We start from the raw sequence: 24,241 nt of genomic DNA, 5'->3' as shown, positions 1-24,241 counted from the left end.
CAATAGAACAGAGGTTCCCGAGAGCATGATGGAAGGCAGATTGGAAAGCGGTAGCAGGGGAAGGGAGATTTTATCTAGGCAGCCTATAATTCTGAATCACAGGGATTTGGAAAGGAGGAGAAAATTGTTTTCTAGCCATCCCATGGGTTTTCTCATCCCTTCCCTGAAAACTGAATCTGCCCTGGGTGCTACAATTCCTAGTTATGGCTCTGGGTCAGGGCCAGACACGAACCCCTTTCTGTTTGGGTGATCTCATTGAACCACAACGTTGATCCCACAAACATTGATTAAATGCCTACTCAGAGCAGTGTTTTGGGTCCTGGGAGAGACAGTTTAAATAAGAATTTTAGAGTAGGTAGGGTAACAAATTAATGTACCTGCTATGTGCCAGGCACTGTGCTAAATACTGGGGGGACACATATTAAAAATGAAACAATCCCTGTTTTCAACAAATAAATAATGTGCAGCCCCCTACCCTCATGAAATTCATGAGTTGGGGAGGGGGATAAGTGTGTACATATATAATACAACGTGATACATGATGAACACACTTCAGTCACTAAACAAACTGCTGCGTGAGGTCTGAAGGCAAAGGTCACTGACTGCTCAAGAGTGATGAGGGACAACTTCCTGGAGGAGGTGGCGTCACAGTTCCAAGGCTGAAGATTGAAGGAGAAATCAACTCTGTGTGTGTGTGTGTGTGTGTGTGTGTGTGTGTGTGTGTGGTGTGTGGTGGTGGTGGTGGTGGTGGTGGTGGTGGTGGTGGTGGTGGTGTGTGTATGTGTGTGGTGTATGTGTGTGTGGCGGTATGTGTGTGGTGTGTGTGTTTGTGTGTGGTGTATGTGTGTGTGGTGTGTGTGTTTGTGGTGTGTGTGATGTGTGTGTGTGTGGTATGTGTGTGTATGTATGTGTGTATGTGTGTGGTGTGTGTATGTGTGTGTGTGTGGTGTATGTGTATGTGATGTGTGTGGTGGTGTGTGTGTGGTGTGTATGTATGTGTGTGTGGTATGTGTGTGTGGTGTGTGTATGTATGTGTGTGTGGTGGTGTGTGTATGTGTGTGTATGTGTGTGTGATGTGTGTGGTGGTGTGTGTGTGGTATGGTGTGTGGTGTGTGTGTATGTGTGTGTGATGTGTGTGGTGGTGTGTGTGTGGTATGTGTGTGTGTGTGTGGTACGTGTGTGTGTGCGTGTGGTGTGTGTATGTGTGTGTGTGTGTGGTACGTGTGTGTGCGCGCGTGCACGTGTGGTGTGTGTGTATGTATGTATGTGTGTGTGTGTGTGTGTGTGTGTGTGTGGTGTATGTGTGTGTGGTGGTTATTCGAGCCTTGATTATCCAGATACCCCTTCTTGAAGTCTCAAGCTTGAAATCAGGGCCTTGAGTGGCCCTGGCCATTGTGGTCTTAGTCTATCTTATTCCCTTTTGGTCCTTTCCTCTCACCCTCCCTTCCATCTATCTTTCTCCTCGAAGGTTGCTATCTCATTATGTGTACTTACTATTACATGTAGTCTCACCTTAGACCATAAGCTCCTTAAGGTCAGGGACCGTTTTTGCTTTTCTTTATATCTCCGGCTCTTAGCGCAGTGTCTGGCACACAGCAAATGCTTAATAAATGCTTGTTCGTTGACTGACTGCCTCTCCCTTCATCCCCTCTCCTGTGAAGCCGGAGAACCTGCTACTTGCATCCAAGCTTAAGGGGGCTGCAGTGAAATTGGCGGACTTTGGCCTGGCCATCGAGGTGGAAGGGGAGCAGCAGGCATGGTTCGGTGAGTGGGTGCCGAGGGAAGGATGGAGTTGGTGCGTCTACAAGGGAAATGGTGCGGTTTTTAGAAGGGCCTCCTCACTTCTCCCTCTCCCCCTCTGCCTATCCTGAAAATGGGAGATGGAAAGAAGGCAAAGGATTTGAAGTCTCCTATGCTCCAGCCAGGGCCCAGGAAGCAAATGCAGCGCCCCAAACATCTCAGCCATCTCAGCTGTTAGCATCTCCTCTGGTCCATGCTGCCCAGAGGAGCTTCCTGAGGTCTTTGCAGTAACTTAGTAATAATTTCTCCCATTGGTACAGCACTTTATTCTTTTCAAAGTACTTTCATATCCAATCTCGGGTGATCCTTACCATGGCCTGGTGAGGTAGGTCATGCAAGATTATTCTGATTTTGTAGAGGAGGCTTATAGAGGGGAAAAGACTTGACCAAGGCCACACAGTGAGTTACTGGTAAAGCTAGGGCTAAAACCTTAATTTTCTGAATTAAAATCCAGCACTCTATTGGTCACAGCCTAGAGCACAGCAGACCTGGAGTAGGTTGGATGCTTAGGCCTCAGCCTCAGAGTTCCATTTGGCTAAGATCAAGGAGAAATTCTGTTCCTAAAGAGCAGAAAGGCTGAGGCAGAAGATCCCCTTTCCTTCCCTTCTGCCCTGGTTCTTTTCCCATGCTCCTTCTGCCATGACAGTACTCACTACACTGAAAACAGAGATGGGAAAAAGAAATTCAGAATGGAAGTGGTTTCGTTCTCTCTTCTTTTGATTCCCTTTCCTTGGCTCATTCTATTGCCCATGATCAGGCCGAGGTTTCCCAACTACAATTTTCAGAGGCTGTGCTCTCCGATATCAAACTCTGGGAATACTTGGGGAGGGGCAGGGTGTGTGTGGGGAAACTTCTTCAGTAGAGAATGTCCCCCAGACCAAAGATTTGGGACTTTTATTTTATAAATAATAGGGAGCCATCAAAAGTTTTTAAGCAGGGGCAGTGACTAGGTCAGAGCTGTACGTACAGGATGGCAAAAGCATCTGAAGGTAGAGAGAACAGTTAAGAGGTTATTGGGAAAGTCCAAGTATTCAGTAACAAGGGCATAAATCAAGGTGATAGCCATGGGAATGGAAAGGAGAAATCATTGCTAGTTCATCCCTCCTAGTCTTAGTAGGAAACTTTCCTAGGCTATTAAGTTTAATCATCCATCTATTTTTGTTTGTTTTTGTCTGCGGGGAGCAGGCTTTGCAGGGACACCAGGGTATCTTTCCCCAGAAGTTCTCCGAAAGGACCCATATGGGAAGCCTGTGGATCTTTGGGCATGCGGTAAGTTTAACTGCAGTAAAAGTAGGAGAAGTCATGGTGACAGAGCTCTCTGGTCCTATGATAGACCAGGTGAGTGAGTCCTCTACCCTGGCTTGTGACCGCAGAGACATCCAGGTAACCCGGAGGGTTCCAGTTACCAACAGTCAGTCACCAAACCCAGAGTGTGCCAGATGATCTTTCCTACGTTGTCCGGTGTGCGTTCATGAGCTCTGTGCCCCCACCTGGTCTTTTTGTCAGAACCCCATAACCCTAGAATCCCACTGTCATAATTCTAGAGATAATAGTTAGCATTTATTAAGTGCCTACCACTTCCCTGCTCTATACTGAGCACTTTACAAATATTTTCTCATTTGAACTTCACAGTAACCTTGTGAGGCAGGTGCTATGCTTTCCCCCATTTTATAACTGAAGAAACTGAGGCAAACAAATATTTGCCTAAAGTCATAGTTAGTAAGTTTCTGAGGTTGAATATGAACTCAGGTCTTGACTCAAGGCCCAGTGCTCTATCCACTGCACCACCCGACTGCTTCAAGAACTGCTACGCTGAAGAACTTCTCCCCATAGGCCATTATTGTGCCTGGCATAACCTCCTAGAAAAAGTGTATAAGGGAGGAGGCATTTGTAGGAATGCACATAATGTGTCAGCTTTAACCTTCTTTCTGTGGGCCAGGAAGCAACATTACCAAACCTGTGGGATGATTGTAGTTGTCTGGGTCACAGAGATCCAGGGGCTTCCACAGGGACTTTGTGATCTGCTGATGGTAGGAGGTCACACAAGCTTCTTTTCCTGAAAAGCCCCGTTAGCTGTCCATGTTTCTATGACAAGGAGGTATGCCCAAGTTGGCTGATGTGAGCAGACAAAGTGAATCCCCCGTGCTCCCCTCATTCCCTTCCTTGCCCTTTTCTCTGCTTGCCGTGTCGACCAGATGAAGCCTCCTTCCAAAAAAACCTCTGTTAGTACTGCTACCACCTTTATTTATTCATTCGGTAAACATTTCTTGAGTATTTTGTTGTTGTCCTTGCTGCTTAGTCAGGCTTTGTGATCCCTTGGGGGTTTCTTGGCAAAGAGAAGGGAGTGGTTGGCCATTTCCTTCTCCATCTTGAGCACTTACTGTGTGTTAAAGCCTGGGGGAGTTACAAGGATAAATGAATGTGGTCCCCATGCTCTGGAGCTTGCTCTAGTCAAAGAGATGCGCACACACACACAAATAGCTGCAACCCAAGGCAGGATAGGATAACCGACAAAACGAGTGACACAGATTATCAGTGCTGAAGGAATTCAGATGAGGAGGAAGGAGAGAGCCCCTTTGGGTGATCTGGGAAGCATCATGGAGGAAGTGGGCTTTGAGCTGGGCCTTGAATTTTGGTAGTTGGAGATGGAAGGAGTGGGGAAGGCATTGCAAGAAGAGGGAACAATGTGAGCAAAGATATTGTGGCAGGAGAGTACAGGGCACATTTGGGAAATGGTGAGGTGACCGTTTTGAGTAGCTATAGAGTAAAACAGGAAAAATGGTGGGAATTAAAGCTGGAGGGAGAGGTTAGGATCAGGCAGCAGAGGGCTTGAAATGCCAGGCTAAGGAATTTGGATTTGGTTCTACAAGCAATAGGGAGCCATTTAAGATTTTTGAGCAAAAGGGTAACATAGGATCGTGGGATTTAGAGCTGAAAAGACATTTGGAAATCGTTTTGTCTAACTATCTCACTTCACAGATGAGGGAACTGAGGTCCAGATTTCCAGGGATGCTATCATAACTTTAGGAAGATTATTTTGTCATATCACGTCATATCATATCATATCATATCATATCATAATCATATCATGTTATATTATATATTTGTTATATATATTTATTACATTTTAGAGGGACTGGATGAAAAAAGATTAGAGGCAAGTAGATTGATAAAGAGGCTATAGGGATAGTCCAAGTAATCAGGTCCTAAACTAGGGTGGTAACAGTGGGAATGGAAAGAAAGGGATAAACATGAGAGAGATCATGAAGGAAGAATCAACAGGTCTTAGTGACTGATTTGGTTTGCAAGGCCAGGGAGGAATTGTCACAGATGACTCAGGTTTGGAGCCTAAGTGCCTGGGAGAATGGAGGTGTCATTGACAGAAATAGGAAACAGAGAAGGAAGAATGGACTATAGATGGAAGGTAATGAATCCACCTTTAAAGATAATGAACTTGAAATCTCAGTGATATCCTGCTGGGGATGTTTAGCAGGCACTTGGAAATTGGAGTCTCGGGCTTGAGAGAAAATTCTAGGCTGGAAGATCTAGTTTGAAGTATCATCTTCATGGAGATCACAGATTACAAGATTTAGAATCAGAGAGGTCCTTAGTTAGCATCTAGTCTTCATTTTACAGAGGAGCAAACTGAAGCTTATAGAAAGAAGGTGATTGACTCAATGCCACAGGGTCAGTAGATCCCCAGGTCCTCTGACATAATTTTCAGGACTCTTCCCATTTCACTTGTTCTGGCTGAGAATGAGGTTGTGGCAATGGAATAGATTGTTGTTCATCCTTCATTCTCAGAGAGGACCAATGACATCAGGAGTCTGATGACTTGTGTGTGAACTGGATTTAACTGAGACAAAGTTGAACAAAGTCATCAGCCTCACTCTCTCCTCCGGAGTCATTGGAGTCCAGTGACAAGACAAAAGTCTTGCTGACTGGTAATGGCCCAGGATGCAGTGAGTGACCTTGGTCTTTTAAAATTAAGGTCTTTTCCAAGTCTCAGTTTGTCTGATGCAACACCCATTCAATGACCAAGGGCTAGGTTATGGACAAAAAATGGCCTAGTTTATCCATCACAAAGTATCAATCTGGGAGTATCAAATCCATTTATCCATCACAAAGTATCAATCCCTCAAAGTTTCTGCACTGAAAAGAAAATAGTTGCTATTTGTACTCACTCTAAACTATCAAAGCCCAAACACCGAGCAACAGAGGCTTGGACTGGGGCATATTATTTATTGGCCATTCAATGAAAGCCAGAGTGATTTGGGTTTAAAGGCGTAGTCAAGTAGCTCCAAATGAATTGCAACGAGCTTTTTCAAAGCCTGTGTTTTCAGAGCTATATTTCAAGAAGGGATCACTAAAGGAGAGAATGTAAGGAGAGAAGAGCAGTTGGCTGGAGCTACAGCCTTAGTGTATACCTATAGTTAGAGAGAAAGAAGAGAAAGAGGAACAAGAAGAGAGGCCTATGAGAAAGCAGTATCCAGAAGAGAGGAGAGAGGAGTGTGTATCCAGAAGGAGTAATGGTTGCTGTTGAGAGGTCAAGAAAGATGAAGATTGAGATGAGACCACTGAATCTGGCAATCAGGTTATCATCTGTCGCTAGCTATATTTCTGCCTCCATCAATATTACCCTCATCCTTTTCTACTCTTCTTGATATCAACATCTCACAGTCTTGTTCCTTTCCCCCAGGTGTCATCCTATACATCTTGTTGGTGGGATATCCTCCTTTCTGGGATGAGGACCAGCACCGACTATACCAGCAGATCAAAGCTGGAGCCTATGATGTGAGTATTGCTTAATCCTGGGGCTTCTTCTTGGCCCTCTTAGTGCACTGGGCCTGCTATGATTCTCCTGGCCTGATCCTGCTATTTCTGAACCAGAGATGGTCTTCCTTATGGGACTTATGGACAGGAGGACTCCTGTACTCAACTCAGCCTTTGCAGAGATTCCCAAGTCTTGGTTCTTGAATGCTTGTATGGCTCTAGGCACACAGTATGTATTGTGGACACATCAAATTTTAGAAGTTAGAACAGTAAAAGTAACATAGTAGAGAGCTCAAGATAATGCTAAAAAAATAAAGATGGCCCTTGACAAACCCAGGTCCAATTCTTACCTTGCCATCAACCCTTCTGAACCCTGTTAAGGAAAGTGAGGGAAATATTAGAGCAAAAATTTAGTATCCCTTTGCAAAGAATCTTTGTACTAGGAGGAGGGTGGGTGCAGTAAAATACCAGATTCAGGCCTATCTGAAGCTTCTTTCTAATGGCCCATACCTCAGATCTAGGATGGGAGGAGTGGGGTAAAAGGGAAGAAAGGGGAGATGGCCCTCTCTCTACTGCTATCCATTTCTGCCTGCTCTCTGGTGTGCCTAGATTTTCTCTAGCTTCTATTGGTCTTGATATGGGTTCTTCTTCCCCTTAGCACACCCAAGACAGAGGTTGCTTTTTTCTTCTTTTTTTCAAGAGAACTTTTTTTAGCAATGATGAGAAAGACCCATACAATGAAACAAATTCATAGAGCATAGAATTGTTGAGTTAGAGAGCTCAGGAATCTCATTCTAAAATATGCCTAATCTAGCTTCTTGGGTGGTACAGCTGCCAGGGCTCTGTAGTCTCTCCCCTTCTCATCTAATTAAGCATCTGGGCCTGTCCCCATCACATGACTAGATGCCATGCTTCTTCAGAGAGGGACCAAACATGACTATCTCCCCCAGCACCTAAACTCAACTCAGTCTTCTTTTCCATTTCAAAGTTGGTGCTCTCTTCTCCAGCCCTAGCCCCTTTCCATCTCAGCTCATTTGCAAAGTTGAGATAACAGACACTAAAAAAAAAAGATATCGTTTCCTGACCTGGCTGCTGGTTTTACTTATCAAGGTATATTCAGGTGGATGAATTTTTTCTCCTCCTCACTTTCTTTGGAACTTCCCTCCCTTCCTTCCTCAAGTCTCATAAGTATCTCTCTCTAAGGCCCAATGAAACATGTTTTTATTCACAAGCATCTTAATAGCATGAGGAGAAGCAAGAACATATCATCTTTACTAATGGGAAGAGAAAAATAATTTCATTACATTATGCACAGTTCTCAAGTGCAGGAAGGTACTGTCTTCCTGAGTGTGAAGTACTATCTTGGTCAAAGCTGATTCCCCCAGAGTTTAGTGGTAAAGAATCTGGAAATTAGGTTCTAGAAGAAAGGATTAAAGGGGTTGGGAATGTTTGGAAGAAGAGAAGACAATGCGAATGTGGTCATTGCCTTCAAGCATTTGGAGGACCATCATATAGAAGAGGAATGGGCCTGAATCTTTGTGAATCTGCAAGTAGGGCTCCTATCCCTTTGCTCCCCAGCTGCTTGTGTCTTCCCTGACCCCGCCCCCCACAAATTACATTTTTATTTTGTATATTTTATTATATTATGTGTTTTTGTTTTAGCATAGTGGATAGAGAACTGGCCTTGAAGCCAGGAAGATCTCAATTCAAATCCCACCTCTGACATTTACTGGTTTGGCAATCCTGGGCAAGTCATTTACTTTCTTAGTGCTTTCTAAGAACTCTTTAACAGTTATCAGTTCAGAGAAAGTGCCAGCTTGCATTGATAGAGGGAGTTAATTCATCTGGGAATTTCCTATATCAAGCACATAACAGGCCTGATCCCTATATTTTGTACACACTTACACAAATATATGTTGTCTCTCCCTTAGAATTTTAAGCTCCTTAAGGACAGGGATTGTTTCATTCTTGTATCTTCACATTGATCAAGAAACATTTTAAAGTCTCCTCTGTGCCAAGCATTGTGTTAGGTAATGGGGATACTAGGACAAAAAAATGCTAAAAACCCTACCCTGTAGAAGCTTATATTTTATGGAGGAAGGAATACATATACATCTAAAAGTATACATGAAGAATAAATATAAGGAGAAATACGAATTAGTGTAAGGTAGCTACATACAATGTTAGGAGGGAGGTCATTGGCAGTTTGGGGGATCAGGAAAGGCTTCATGTAGAAGCTGTTGTTTGAGCTGTGTAGGGATTCTATGAGGCAGTGATGAGGAATGGTCAACAGGGATGGTCAATGCAAATGTGCAGAGATGGGAGATGGAGTTTCATGTGTGAAGAGTGGAGAGAAGCCCAGTTTTGTTAGACCATAGGGTGTGGGGAGGTGAGTAATCCAATGAAGCTGGAAAGATAGGGTGAGGTTAAGTTGTGAAGCCAAACAGAGGAACTGATATTTTATTCTTAAGAGAATTTGGGAGTCACTAGAGTTTACTGAGAAGGGTAGTGACACCTTGAGATCTATACTTACCTGTGCTTAAGGGGAATCACTTTGGCATCTGTGTGGAATTCAAGTGGGGGGAGAGAAATTGAGGCAAGGAGACCAATTAGGAGGACAATGGAGTTATCTGCAGGAGAGGTGGTGAGAACTTAAATGAAGGTGCTGACCCTGTGAAAGAGAGAAAGGGTAGGATGGGAGTGAGGTAGAGTTAAAAACGGCAAGATTTGGCAAATTACTGGATATGTGGGTTAAGGGAGAGGGAACAGTCGGGGTAGGGCTGAGGTTTTGAAGCCGAGAGGTTGGAACGATGATGGCGCCCTTGGCAGAAATAGGTGAGTTTGGTAGAGGGGTGGGTTTGGGGCTCAGGAGAAGATAATGTTTTGACTATGTTGAGTTTGAGGTGTCTCTGGGACATCTAGTTTCACATATCCCGCAGGCAGTTGGTGATGTGAGACTGAAGCAAGGGAGAGTCTGGGGCTAGAGATATAGACCTATGAGTCATCTGCACAGAGATAATTAAACCCATGGGAGCTGATGAGATCACCGAGAGAGAGTGGGGACATTGATTGATTGATATATCAACCCTCCTGGCTGCATGTAGATTCCGTTGTACAGATCCAATGGAACACGAAGGGGACTTTAATTTCCTTCCTATGTACACACACACACACACACACACACACACACACACACACACACACACACACATGTTTGTCATCAACCTAGGCCATGATTCAGCAACAACATTCATGATTATGGGAACTTAGAGATGGTTTAGTCATAATATCATAGGATTTAGAAATTAAGGGAATATTAGAGATGGGCTAGAGATTATCCAGAGGGTACTCTAGAAATTTCTCTTTTCTCTAAGCCCCCCCTACCCCAATCCAATGACAGACCTCCAGGATGGTGAAGGAGTTTTAGTTCATGTCACTTGAAGATTATTTGATGGAACTTGGAACTTTTAGTCTGGAAAACAGAAGACTTGGGGACCAATTGGGAGCGATGGGGCATGGTCTTGTTGTTTAGTTGACTAGTTGTGTCTGACTCTTCATGACCCCATTTGGGGTTTTCTTGTAAAAGATACTAGAGTGGTTTGCCATTTCCTTCTCCAGCTCATTTTACAAATGAAGAAACAAGGTTAAGTGACTTGCCCAGGGTCATATAGCTGGTAAGTGCCTGAGGCTGGATTTAATCTCGGGTCCTCCCCACTCTAGGGCCAACACTCTATTCACTACACTACCTAGCCGTCTCTTGGGACATGATAATTGCTTTTAAATATCTGATGGATTGTTATATAGAAGAGAGATTGGATGCTGCCTCCAGAGGGTAGAATTTAGAGTAATGGGGTAGAAGCTACAAAGAGGCAACACATTAGATTTGAGGTAAGGAAAAGCTTTCTAATAATTAGAGCTCTTCCAAAGTGCAACAGGATAGGGTGCCCAAGGAAGTCAGTGGCTCAAAGGCTAGTCAATCACTTGTCAGGTGATTATAGAGGGACTCCTTTTTTCAGGAGTGGTGCAGACTAAACAACCTTTGAGATCCCTTGATTTCAGGATACATCTCTGCCCTCCCACCAATAATCTTTGAAACATGAAAATTCTGGGCGCTCAGGGCTTCATACAAAAAGAGTTTGATGTTATTGTGTTTTTTAATTTAAAAAATTTTTTATGCTCTTATTGTTATATGTAATTATTTTTTTTTTTTTGGCATAGTGTAGGAGTCTTGAGCTTGGTGACAAAAACCTTGAATTTGGTGCACATCTTGGACATTTATTTACATATGAGCTCTGGCCAGGCAATGACCTGTAAGCCTCAGTTTCCTCCTATAAAATGGAGATAGCCACACCTATACTACTTCAGAGATATTCACATCAGTGCAATCCAGTAAGAATTTATTCAGTGCCTACTATGTGTTATGCACTGGAGAGGAAGAGACAAAATGAAGCCATCTCTGGCCTCAGGAAGCTTATATTCTACTGGGAAAGCACTTTGGAAACTCTAAAGCTAGTGTCTGTCAATAGAAATGTGAGCTCTTATCATTATTATTTTTGTATTTTTCTCTACTGAGTGGCAGGCTAGTGTAATGGATAGAGAGCCAGCTTAAGAGTCAGGAAAACCTGGGTTCAAATTCTATCTCTGGGGGCAACTAGGTGGCGCAGTGAGTACAGCACTGGCCCTGGAGTCAGGAGGACCTGAGTTCAAATGCGACCTCAGACACTTGACACACTTACTAGCTGTGTGACCATGTCACTTACCCCAATTGCCCTGCCTTCCCCCCTCCAAACAAAACAAAAAACCAAATTCCATCTCTGATGTATGCTGGTTGTATGACTATGGGTAAGCCATTCCATCTGACTCTGTCACCACACCACCCCTTCCCCACTTCGACAAACGCCATGGCTCCCTATCCCCTCCAGGATCAAATATACAATTCTATTTGATGTTCCAATCCCTCTACAAGCTGGCCCATCCTGCTTTTCCAGTCTTCTTACACCTCCTCCTCTCTGTGTACTCTCTGATCAAGTGACGCTGGCCTCCTTGCTGTTCCTTAAACACGACACTCCTAACTCTGGACATTTTCAATGTCTGTTTCCTATGCCTGGAATGCTCTCCCTCCTCATCTCTGCCTCCTTCCCGGCTTAAGCCTGGATTCCTTCAGGTTTCAGTTAAAATCCCACTTTCTAAATGAGCCGTTCCTGATCTCCTTCAATACCAGTGCCTGTCCTCTGCTGTCTACCTCCTGTTTATCTGGTATCTATCTTCTTGTTTGTAGGCGGTTGTTTGCGCATTGTCTCTCCCATTATACTGTGACCTCCCTGAAAACAGGGCCTGACTTTGCCTTCCATTGTATCTTCTTCACTTGGCGTTGTGCCTGGCACAGAGCAGGCTCTTATTAAATACTTATTGACTTGACCTGTTGACTTTCAGTTCTGAAATTCTGTGAGTCCATGAGATCATCTAGAATAACCTCCTTTTAAAGATAAGAAAACGGAGGCACAGAAGGATAACTGGCTTGTCTCTGGTAGCAAAGCCAAGTCGGTGTAAAAGCCAGGCCTAAAACCCAGATTGTGGATTCACTGAATTTTAGCATTCTAAAGAGCCATTCAGGGCACCTAGGTGGCACAGAGGATAGAGTGCTGGGCCTGGAGTCAGGAAAACCAGTCTCAGACACTTTCTAGCGGTGTGACCCTGGGCAAGTCTCTGAATCCTGTTTGCCTCAGTTTCCTTATCTATAAAATGAGCCAGAGAAGAAAATGGCAAACCATACCAATAGCTTTACGAAGAAAACTCCAGATGGGGACGTGAAGAATTGGACATGACTGAAAATGACTGAATGACAACAAGGGGCCATAGGAGTCAAATTATCCAACCTCTTACCTCATGCAGGAAGCCTTCAATGATAAGCCTTGCACTTAGTTATCTATGTTCTGATTGAATAGCTCCAGGAATGGAGAATTCCCTTCCTCAGAAGGCAGCACATTCCATTATTAGTCAGATTGATTTCTTAGAAAGGTCTTCCTTGTGTGTTGAATGAAAGGAGTCACATAGAATAAATTGAATCCTTCATCCTTGTGATAACCCTTTCGGTATGTGAAGACAGCTACTATGTCCCCCCTAAGTCTTCTCTTTGTCATTCTAAACAGTCCTTGTTCCTACAGTGTATGATATGGTTTTCATATCTTTCTCATGGTCCAGACATGCTCTTTTTTATCAGCATGTGTTGCTTCACAGTGCTCAGGATGTGGTCTAACCAGGGCAGAGTACACTGGGACCATCACCTTCCCTGATCTGGATGCTAGTCTTCTCTTCCCTTAATCATAGCAGGCAATTGATGCATATTTATTGAATTGAATAGAATGAAATAGAATTCCCACAGCCCGAGATCCCATTAGTTGTTTTGGCAATCATCACATACTACTGATTCATATTGAGTTTGTGGTCCGCAAAAACCTCTAGGTGCATCGTTTTCAACTTGTACTTTTTATTTTTTGGACTCAAATGTAAGATTTTATATTTGCTTCTCATATTATTTGACTCAGCCCATTGTTCCAGACTTTTTTGGATGTTTTTAATGCTATAGGAATGTGAGCTATTATTATTATTACAATATCCTGATTCTATCATTTATGCATCCATCTAAGTCATAGGCAATGATGTTGAAGACTGTCGTTCTCAAATTTTCTCTTAGCTGAACATCCCCAGGTCTTTCAATCAATGTGTCACATTCTTTCCGGATTTCCTCACAGTTCTGATCACCTTCAGCTAGACAGATGCCAGATTGTAAATGACAATGATAAAAGTCTGGCTCCCGGAGGTCAGGGTGCCAGGTACAGAGGAAATACCTTAATCCTCATTCCCCTCTCCCATTGGCACTGGGTGCTGTCCCAGAGGTAGTTGGAATTCTGACATTGCTCAGATAGGCTGAGGTCTCCGAATGGCCACTGCTTATACCTCTGGTAGACCCAAACAAGAAGGGTCTCTGGGCCATGGCTCTCCTACGCCTGCTCCCCTGCCAGGCGGGAGTTGTTCTGATTGCAGGGGGTGGCCTGTGGCAGGCTAGCCAAACCTGGCCCATTTGCCCCTTTCAGTTTCCATCCCCGGAATGGGACACGGTTACCCCAGAAGCAAAGGACCTGATTAATAAAATGCTCACCATCAACCCCTCCAAGCGCATCACAGCTGCTGAAGCCCTCAAGCACCCCTGGATCTCTGTGAGTAATACCTGGAGTGGGGTTTGGGCCGCTGGGGTTGGGGTACAATTTGAGGGCTTCACATCACATAGCCAAGAGTGGTTTGCTTCACAAGGGACCAAAGAACGTTCAGCATGCTCACTGCCCATGGGTTTGAGTGTTTAGGAAATTATGTACCTTTCCTTGGCAAACAAGACCCCTGCCCCTGTTCCCAGAAAAGACTCGTTAGGAGGAGTGAATTGGAAGTGATAGCTCATGACAACGACTAACATTCATGTAGCGTTTACTGCGTAACCGGGCACTGGCAGAGTGATATACAATTAGTGTCGCATTTGATCCTCCCCGCCTTGGGAGGTAGATGCTACTATTATCACTATTTGACAGTTGAGGAAACTGAGGCAAACAGAGGTTAAGTGCTACTTGCTCAGGGTCCCACAGCTAGCAAGTGTCTGAGGCAGGGTTTGAGCTCAGATCTTCCTGACTCCAGGCCTGGCGCTGTGGGTTTGATGTTTGGAGACCCGAGTTCAGCTTCTGGGTCTAGCATTTACTGGCTGTGTGACCATAGGCTGATTACTTAATCTTTTTGAAGCCCAGTTTTCTTATCTATACATAGGCATAATAATACTTACATTGCTTATATGATAGGGTTGTTGTGAGGAAAATGCTTTGTAAACGATAAAAAGTGATAGAAATATGAGCCAATGTAAAAAAATGGGAGAAGCCCCTCTCTCCCCCCCACTCCCGGTGTAGCCCCATCTTTTCTACTGTCTTCTAATTCAGTGAGCTTCCATTGATAGGGATTTACTACTGGTTGGACTTTGATAGGCTTGCCCTTGCAACATCACGTCCTTGCTCCTATTAGCCTGTTTTAAAAAGGGAAACACCCCTGCCCCCAACCCCACCCCTCCAAGTTTGGAAACTGAAACTGTCCCTTAGATAAAAGTCCCACACAGCCCCCTCCCACCCCCTCCTTCCTGCTCATGTCCTTTTCCCTCTCATTTTGCCAGCACCGATCTACAGTGGCCTCCTGCATGCACAGACAGGAGACCGTGGACTGCTTGAAGAAATTCAACGCAAGGAGGAAACTAAAGGTAACCCCTTGGCCTGGTTCCCTCTCTGAGACTGCTGGACTCTGCATTGGTCCACACTTCTACCAGGGGGAATAGTGGATAAGGTCAGATGGGGGCCCCTGGGGAACTGGAAGATTCTCAGGCCTTGCCTAGGCTATGAGCAACAGTGGACTGCAGTCAAGAAAGTTAAAGAGAAGCATGGTGACAGCTGGCTAGCTGTGGTCATTCACTGTGAGGAAGCCCACCTCTCCCCCATGCCGCCTCCCCAGTTGGAAGCAGGGCAGACGTAGGTGCCACCCTGGGAAAGTCAAAATAGTGTTAGACTTGGAGTCTTGGGGTAGTGGGACTTAGAGCTGGGAAGACAAAGGTTTGAATCCTGCCTTACGTGATGACTAGCTCTGTGACATTTAACCTCTCTGGGACTCAGCTTCTCCATCTAAAAAATAAAGGAGTTTGACTGGATAAACTCTAAAGTCTCTTTTAACTCTAAATCTAAGATCCTGTAATTATGTGACCATGGGCAAGTCACTTCCCTCATCTGTGATAATCCCAGGATTATGATGAGGAAAATGCTTGGCAAACCTTAAAAAGATGATGCACTTATGAGTTATTAAACTACAAAATGCTATAGAAATGGACTATCATTTTAGAGTATCATTATTATTGAGAGGCAACATGCTCAGGAAGACCTGAGTTCCAGTGCTGACTTTAACATATGCAGGTTAATCTTCTAGCATCCCAGGAAATTCTCTAAGGTGCAAAATAGGTGCCAATTTATATCTGCAAAGAGACTTTCTTCACTTGGAATTCTCTATACTGATGAAATCATGAGTCTGGACCGAAAAAAAATTATCATTATCCATATAGTTCAGAATAGCTCCTGAATATCCTGAGCCCCTTAGTATACTATGGACTGTTCAGGAACAGGAGTTAAGGGTGCTTCCTATCCAGTTAAATGGGCCTATGAGCCCTCAGGATTACATGGAGCTGAGGCATGATTTATTTTAGATGTGCTGAGCTCACTGTTAATCTCCTTCCCTGCCAGTGTGCATTGTTCCCAAGAGCCTGCCATCCTCCCATAATGGGAGGGGAGGGGGTGTAAGGGGCAGAAGTGAAGACTACATTTATTAAGGGAGGTTGGCACCAAAGGGCTGGTGAAATCCCAGGAGGAGATCTGGGCTAAGGGGATTCCCACCTGACTTCAGGATTTTTGAGCCTGAAGGGAGCTTAGAAATGGAAGCAGAAACCAGAAATCTTACATAAAATGATATCAGAACTGGAGGGGGCCTTAGAAATCATTTATTCAATTCCTTCTGTTTTACAGATGTGGAATTTGAGGAGATGGAGAACATTTCTGAAGGCTTAGAATTCCTTAGTGGGATGGTAGGCTGGCTGGAGAGAGAGCACTGAATGCTCTAAAGAGGCAGGGACAACTCAGATTGGGGGCAGGGGTAGAAAGAGGAAGGAGGGTCAAGAAAATGACCACCTACCTGACTCAGGCAGGAGATTTACATGGCCTTTTGGAGACCTAGTTGGCAGGCCTTCTGGAGTCTAGCCAGCAACCCTGGCTCAGGCTGGAGCTGCCTATTAATACTCTTGTCCAACGCAATCTTGTCCCTGGAGTTGTGCCCACCTAACACCCTTCCCAGCCAATCACTTTTTCTTTGGGAGTGCTGAGGACAGATGGACAAAGGGATGGGGGAGAATGGGAAGCTTGGTCTCTGAATACAACAATCTCTCTCTCTCTACCCACTCTCCACATTTTCTTATCCCTCCCTCCTTCCCCTTTTCTTCCCTGGTCTCTTTTCCCACCCTCACCTCTCTTGCCATTCTATTTTTGTCTGTTTCAGGGAGCTATCCTTACCACCATGCTGGCCACCAGGAACTTCTCTGGTAGGTGGTGGGACCCTTTGGTCCTCAGGATCTGACATACACAGCTCAGCATTGGGATTGTAGGGTTCTGTATTCATGGTGCTCAAAGGATGCAAGAGAGTTCAGGGGTGAAAACCTTCCTGTTCCCCCTGCCCAGGGAATACAGGGACTTTATTTTCTGGCCTCCACCCACTGCCATCACTGCCTGCTCAGCATACACATACACGGAGGCAGCTAGTCCTTTGCCAAGACTTGGGGTGACAGCTGAGGGGTGGGTGGAGGGGGAAGAGGAACATGAGGTGCTGACCAAGTGCTGAAAAATCCCAATGGACTTGACAGATGTGTCTCTAAACAAGCTGCCCCATTGGCTGGAGCTACAGACTTGTATTCTGGGAGGGATGACCAGGGCTTAAATTCTAAGGCACTTAATTAGCTGTATGACCCTGGGCAAGGCATTTAAACCTCTGAGAGCTTTACTTTCCTCATCTGTAAAATGGGGGTAGTAATACAAGGTTGTCATGAGGAAAGTACTTTATAAATTGTAAAGAACTCTGGGAATGTAAAAGATTATTTTGATCATTCTTTGCTGCGCCATTTGTGAGAATGGTGCCTGGGCTGGGGGTAGAAGAAGCAACAGCCCCGGTGTTAAAGGCAACCTCACAGAGGGAGGCTGGCAAAGCCTAGATTAGCACTTTCCCCAGTTCCAATCGAGGATGACCAGGAGGGGAAAAGTGGGCAGTGAGAGGTGCCCGCAGATGCACCAGGGGCTTCCTGTGAGGGGTGTGTGAGAAGCACCCAATTGTTGCACAGTAGTATCTGAGGTTACTAGGGGGCATTGAGGGGGAAGGGATAGGAACTTGAATTTACCAAGTGACCCTTGTCTGAGGGCACATGAGTGAGTGACAGAGCTACAAAAGTCTGGCTGCTGATGCCAGGGGTTTGGGAGGACTGACAGGGCAGCTGGGTGGAGGTGGCAAATTCACACCAAAGGAGGACAAGTGGTCTTTGGGGTGATTCTGCATCACAGTGTAAGCTCAGTTCCCTTTCCTGGTCTCACCTATCCCCAGACAAGGGGACTCAAGGTTTGTCCCATTTCCATAATCTCAGGAAACAGGGAATCTTATCCACCATGGGCAGCAGCTAGAGACTCACTTGGTAGGGGGACCATTCTCAAACCCAACAGACCCAGCCAAACTCTGTCTTGCCTTTGCATAGCATGGATATGGCATAGTGTTCAAGCTGCTAATTGGAGATGGACATAATGCTTATCTCCAGCAAACTAGGCAGTGTGGCACAGGGGGGAGAGTCCTGGATTCAGAGTTAGGGGACTCGGGGTCACACCCTTGCTCTTCCACTTATGCCCAGGTGACCTTGGAAATCTATCTAACCTCTTTGGGCTTGACTTTTCTCATCTTTAAGACAAAGACATTGGGACAAGAAGACCTCTAAGGTCCCTCCCAGCTCTAAATCTCTGACTCTGTGAATCTATGATCTTCTCCAGCATTAAATATCCAGTTCTATTATCTGTTCACCATCCTATTTGCTCAGCCTGGAAGCCAAGAGTGTACCACCTTCCAGGGTTTCCATTACATTCTCTATCTTCTCCAGGCTGGTTCCTACAGAACTGCTTGTAAGCTTATGCACATGCATAAGGAAATGAACGTTCTACTTTAGAGACCCTAGGCAGGGCTTTAAGGGCCAGGAAAATGGTTAGGAAACACCTTCCCTACTAACCAAGATTGTATTTGTGTCTCCCAAGAGAGACTAAGAAAACAAGATACTGACGGTGAACAAGACAATGGCAAAAAACCAAGACGTGGAGCAGTGCAATGGAAAGAGCTGGTGATCCTAGGATCTCTTCCTCCTGGTGCCTCTTAGTGAACACTTGGCATTAGTCAAATCACTTTTCCTCACTGAGACTCACTTCCCTCATCCACACAAGGCGTACAGTAATCCCTGCCCAGCTTATATTACAGAGTTGTATTGACTAAGTAGGATGCTGGATGTGAGAACTACAAAGTGTAATACCAGCATGAGGAAGGAACTGGTGCCTTTTGTTCCAGGCTCCAAGGCATCATGGGTGTGCAATTGAAAAAAGGTCTCAAAGGATCCCAGGAGCAGGAACCTTATGGAGTTCGTAGGTACCGGAGAGCCTCTGAGCTGGGACAGTGTGCACAGAGTGTACACAGAGTGCCCACAGGTTAGGGGAGGCAGAGGGCAGGGCCTGGCGTGTTAGAGTTAAGACTGCAGCAGCTACTATAGGTAGGCCTTGGGATGGGAATGAGTGTTGGCCAAGGGAGGTCGAGAGAAAAGATATTCACCCTGCTAGGCTCACCGTGTGTCCTTAAAGCAGCTTTGGGGAGTCAAGATTAAACTCCTGACTGCTTTGGGCCTACTTCTCTCTCTTACTCTCTCCTCTCTGGTGCTCAGGAGACCCAGAGAAAAGTTTAGTCAGAATGTCAGGTTGGGATGAGAACTCTGGGGCATTTTCTGGCTGGTATCCAAGTCTAAGCATTCCATCCAGGAGAGTGTGTGTGTGTGTGTGTGTGTGTGTGTGTGTGTGTGTGTAAGGAGATGACAGAAAGGCAGAGGCCTCTGGGAATTTTCATTGGAACAGGAGTCCCAGGGCAGCTGTTTATCTCCTTTTCCGGCTGGTGCCTAGGGAACCAACACCCACCCTGGGCATGCTTTCCGGAGCTGAGAGTCTGTAGCTAGAAGGCACCAGTCTGGCCCTGGGAGGGGGGCCTGGGCTAGGACCTCGACAGTGGGTGGGCATCTGCTTCTCCTCATTGCCAAAATGGGTCCTGCAGCTGTCCAGTGAGGAGGATCGGGTGACACATGACCACGGCAGCATGGGGCTAAAATTAGAGAGGGGGCAGAGGCGGGGAGAAAGTACAAACCACCCCTGTCCCAGGAGTTTGAGACTCTGGGATTAGCTTTCGGACTGAATGGGGCTCAGAGGAAATCCCCCAAGGCTGACGGGGGACCCCTGTGGCAGTGTGGTGGCCAGGACCCTCGGGGGAGGAGTTCTCTTTCTTTGAAGTGCCTGAGTGTCCGGTGGCTCCACAGAGAGAGGAAACTCCCCCTCCCCCCAGGGGGCCAACGCCAGTGCTGGGAAAAGGAGGAAGAAGAGGAAGAGGAGGGTGTCCCTCCTGAGCATTTTGGATCCACCCTGCCCCGTGTCCCTCTCCCCTAGCCTCTCACCCCCTGTCTTGCTGCTCTCTGATGTTGCTCCTTCTCACGCTATGGGCCCTGGTGCCCTGCCTTGTGCTTATAACTCTCTACTTTGTCTCCATCACAGGAGGGAAGAGCGGGGGCAACAAGAAGAATGACGGTGTGAAGGTAAGCTCCCCTTGATGCCTGGAAAGGCCTCAGGTGTGCTGGAAAAGAGCACAAGATTTGGAGCCAGAGGGGACCTGGGTTCGAATCCCAACTGTTACTTACTGCCTAAGACGATGGACAGTTTACTTAATTTCTCTGGCCTTCAGTTCCCTCATCTCTAAAGTGAAGGGATGGAGTAAATGGTTTTTATTTCTAAGGTTACTACCAATTCTGAATCTATGATGCTATGATAACAGAGCTCACACTTTGTGTGTGTGTGTGTGTGTGTGAGTGTGTGTGAATGTGTTGCGGAGGGGGTGGGGCTCTAACTGCTCTGGGTGTCCTACTGTATTCATAAGGCCGATCATCTGGGGTAGTACCAATGTTGGGGGCCTCCTGACTATTGGTGAGAGTCAAGTCACAGAGACAGTCTATTAAGAAAGGGATATTTTGTCCAAAAAATAAAAGAAAGGGGTACCTTGGGATAATGGCCTCTCTTCTATCCCATCTCACCACTGGGTCCCCTCTCACAAGGCACTGCTCTCCTTCTGCAAGGGCGAGGGGATGGTTGGAAGCAAAAAGGCAGGGGGACATAAGGGGAAAGGGGGTAAAGGAAAGTTTGAATATGGGGAAAAAAGGATAGGTCAAGAATAAAGAGGAAAGGGTTTAAATCCCCCTGAGTGACCCAGAATGATGGAAAACAAGAGGATGAGTGAGTATTCAGAATTAAGAAAGATAACAAAAACACCCCTATAAAAGCTTGCAGGTGTCCATGAGCCTTGGTCACTAGGAGGAAACCCCAGGATGAACATGGAGGCTTTGGCCTCCACACCTTCCCCCAAAGTCCGCTGAAGTAGCTAATGATGCCCTTCTATTTCCCATAGGGCTATTTGACAGAAATGAGTCTCTGGTCCCACTGAGTGAGGACTCATCAGGAATGTAGTATATCCAGGACCCAAATGACTAAAAAGGTCCTTACCTGGTTTTTTTTTCCCCAAAGACACGTTTAGTGGCCTTTTGGGGATGCTACCTGATCAATGGTTATATCCCCTGCCCATCCTATCTCCCTTGAAGAGTTCTGAGGCCTAAGGGAACCAAACTGAAGAATATCTGTCTCCTCCCCAAATGAAAGAGGACTTGATCTTCTATCTCCGAAAAAATGGACATAAGTTACCTTTTTCCTCCACCTTACCCTCATACCATGCTGATGGCCAGTCACTCAATGATACTTCCTTATCTTCGCTTCTTCCCTTTTCTCTACTATCCTTTACTTCTTCTCTCTGGTGAATGATGCTTGGGCCTCTAAGAAACACACTGGTTCCACCCTGCCCTTGGCTCTCTTCCACCACAAGGTTACTGTTCCTGGATAGGCCTTGTCATCCTACCATACTTAGCCCCTCCAGCACATGGGCTTTATGCCATGATGGGATGTTAAAGTGAGTGACAGTGGGATTTTGGGAAGTCTATAATAATCCAAATTAAGTGGATTAGTCTGTCATGCTTCTAGTGCTTCTAGTGTTGCTGGCCTTACTGGGTTATCCAGCTGACTCTCAAATCATTGTTCAGAAGTAGTGCCAGAAATCCAGATTAATTTTATTATTGGCCTGAGTCAAACCTAATTAATGAGATGAAAAAGCCTCTTCCCCCAACACAAACAAACAAAAATATACATTGTACTCTAGAGTCAATTAGAAATGACTCTGAATGCTTTTATATTTTCCCTGACATGGTTTCTCATTGCTTCCTTGGAAATTGAGAACTGGCTATGATGAGATACCCACACAGTAGGGGTTACTGACTTTGGATGCCTGGTGGTCCTCCTTGGTTGCTGGTGTCTTTTCTGCTGAGCTGGGGTGATAGGCCTCCTGGGGAAAAGCCTAGTGTTGAGGTGGCCTTGAGCTGGAACTGCTGGCCAAGCCCAAATTCCCTAGTAGTCTGTATCCTGAAGGTAGGGGAGATAGGGCAGAAAGTTCTAATGGGGTTTGATGGGCTTTGGGGCAGGTTCTGGGGAGTTGCTTTAGGGATTGAGGGAGCAGGGACCCAGGCTCCTGCATGGTCAGTTGGGTTATAAGTCCTGTGCTTTTGGAACAAAGGTGCTTCAGTCTGAGGAAGGAGAAGGAATTCTGCTGGATGGGTGGGGCAGTGATTCCAGGACCACCCCACCAAATCTCAGACATAGCCTGCACCCCTGAGGGCTGAGGCTACAAGGTAGCTTTTGCAAATTGGCTTTGAAGTTGGATCCTCTGTGTGTGAGGCCAGAGAGATGGAGAAGCAAGAGACAAGGAAACCTCAGTGTTGGAGAGGCAGTAGTTGGACTCAGACTCCGAGTCCACCATCTGTGGGCAGCAGAGTTGGCATTGCCCATGTGGACCAAAATGCCACTCTGTTCCCCTGCCCCACAGCAGAGCCTAAGGAGACCATCTTATGTCTCTTAGACTGGTGGGGAGGTAGAAGAGTGCCAACATCCTGGGGTGCCATGCCATTGCTTTTAGTCAGGGGAAGGCGTGGCTGGGACAACCCTGGGAGATCCTCCCCCAACCCCCTGATGCTGCCTCACCACCCTCTCCTCTCCTCTGGCAGCCTCAGGAGGGAGGCAGGAATGGGGTGGGGGAAGGACATGAGCTCTGACCAGGAATGCCCAGGGAGCTATTGCCAGTCATTGGAATCCTCAGGATGAGTGAGCCTAGCCTTCCCTTCCTTGAATGAGAATCTCTGATGAAAACCATTCCCTGAATAAGAGGGAGTCAGGTTTTGGACAGCCAGCATGTGCTGGCTTTTATTTCTTAATAGTCAGATCTCCAAAGGGTTATACACTGGTTTTGGCACATCAGGGAGAAACAGTCATCCTCTTCCCCTCTCTTCCCCTCTCAGGGACCATTCAGGAAACCTCTCATCTCTATACTCTGTGCTCATCTAGGCAGAGGGACTGAGTCCCCTGATTCCTACCCATCCCAGTCCCCAGATCCTCCTTCCTGCTTACATAATGGTGAGGGGGGGGAAATGAGGCCCCTCTCCTGTCCACCCCCACCCCTTCCACCTCACAGAGGCTACCAAAGCCATTCACTGCCCCAATATGTGGTGTCCCATCCTGTCCTGTTGTGATAACTGCACTCACTCCCCACCCTGCCCGCCGTGTCCCATCCTGTTACTGTGCGTCCAGAACCTAGTACAGTCGCTGCTCTGTGTTTGCATCATGTTTTTTGTCTGAAACGTCTGCCCCATGTGACAGACCTAAGTGAGTAGAGCCAAGTCTCTCAGCCCCCCTGTCTTTTTGGGTTACAGCAGAAGACAGAACAGCTACTGGACTCCAAGGCCTGCCAGAGGCCATCTGGCTCCCACTATCCACTGGCTCGCATCATGGCATGGAGGCCATTTAGGGGACCATGTCCATGGGAGGGGAGCCTGGGCCAGAGAGGCTCATGGTGAAGGGGCAGGCAGGCATAGGAGACTAGGCTTACTTCAGTGGGGAGTGCTACCCAGATCCTTAGAGAAGAAGGCTGCGGTGGCCCTGGAGGGGGTTAAAGCCTTAAAAGGGGGCTCTTGAATGCCGCTTCTGAGTCCTTACTCACCCCTCCAGGATGGGAGCACTCATGAGTCATCAGTGAGCTTTGGCATCATGACATTGTGGCTCACTGGTATCCCTATTTAGATTCTTGAGACATCTCAGTCCCACTTCACCCAGGCACACAGAGACTTTGTCCATACCTGGATTTCTGGTTCAGGAGTCAGAGAAAGAGAAAATCATTTGGAGCCATGCTTTCTCTTCCTACCTTGCTTCCTTTTCCTCTCACCCTACTTCCCTTCTTCTTCCTCTTCCTTTTCCCCCTCCCACTTCAGTGTTGAGATTGGGAAAGAAAAAAGCTCAGATGCCTAAGAGAGATGGAATAGGTCAGAGCCAGATTTGAATCTTGGCTATAGCAGTCATTGTATGACCTTGGGCAAGTCATTTAACTGTTCTAGGCTCCAGTGTCTCTATCTGGAAAATAGGGTTGACCTCTGCTCTTTGCAGAATTGTAAGATGTCAGAAAAAAAGTGATGGAAATCAAACTTGATTTAGAATTAGTGCTAGATGGAAGAGCACTGTATAGAGGCACTTAACAGCTGTTCTCAGATACTTTGGAGCTATCTTTGACACTGGTATCTGAACCAGTTTACCCCAATCTTCTGAGACTACACTGAGGCCTGTCCTGCTCTTGTCCCTGGAAGGCT

The 24,241-nt window shown here is 46.1% G+C and overlaps 1 protein-coding gene across 2 annotated transcripts in view; it reads left to right on the top strand.

Annotated features, from left to right (window-relative positions):
* Window positions 1-24,241, top strand: part of CAMK2A (calcium/calmodulin dependent protein kinase II alpha) — a 78,265-nt gene that overhangs the window by 36,261 nt on the left and 17,763 nt on the right. For both annotated transcript variants that reach the window (XM_036752541.1, XM_036752542.1), the window contains exons 7-13: window positions 1,662-1,764; window positions 2,986-3,069; window positions 6,500-6,594; window positions 13,668-13,790; window positions 14,777-14,860; window positions 16,690-16,732; window positions 20,013-20,053. In XM_036752541.1, coding sequence (XP_036608436.1) covers window positions 1,662-1,764; window positions 2,986-3,069; window positions 6,500-6,594; window positions 13,668-13,790; window positions 14,777-14,860; window positions 16,690-16,732; window positions 20,013-20,053 — 573 coding nt within the window. The remainder of the gene's footprint in view (window positions 1-1,661; window positions 1,765-2,985; window positions 3,070-6,499; window positions 6,595-13,667; window positions 13,791-14,776; window positions 14,861-16,689; window positions 16,733-20,012; window positions 20,054-24,241) is intronic.

The sequence above is a fragment of the Trichosurus vulpecula genome, chromosome 3 (genome assembly GCF_011100635.1).
Source record: "Trichosurus vulpecula isolate mTriVul1 chromosome 3, mTriVul1.pri, whole genome shotgun sequence".
Classification (NCBI taxonomy): domain Eukaryota; kingdom Metazoa; phylum Chordata; class Mammalia; order Diprotodontia; family Phalangeridae; genus Trichosurus; species Trichosurus vulpecula.
Note: the sequence above shows the minus strand (reverse complement) of the source record. Positions and strands in the feature narration are given on the sequence as shown.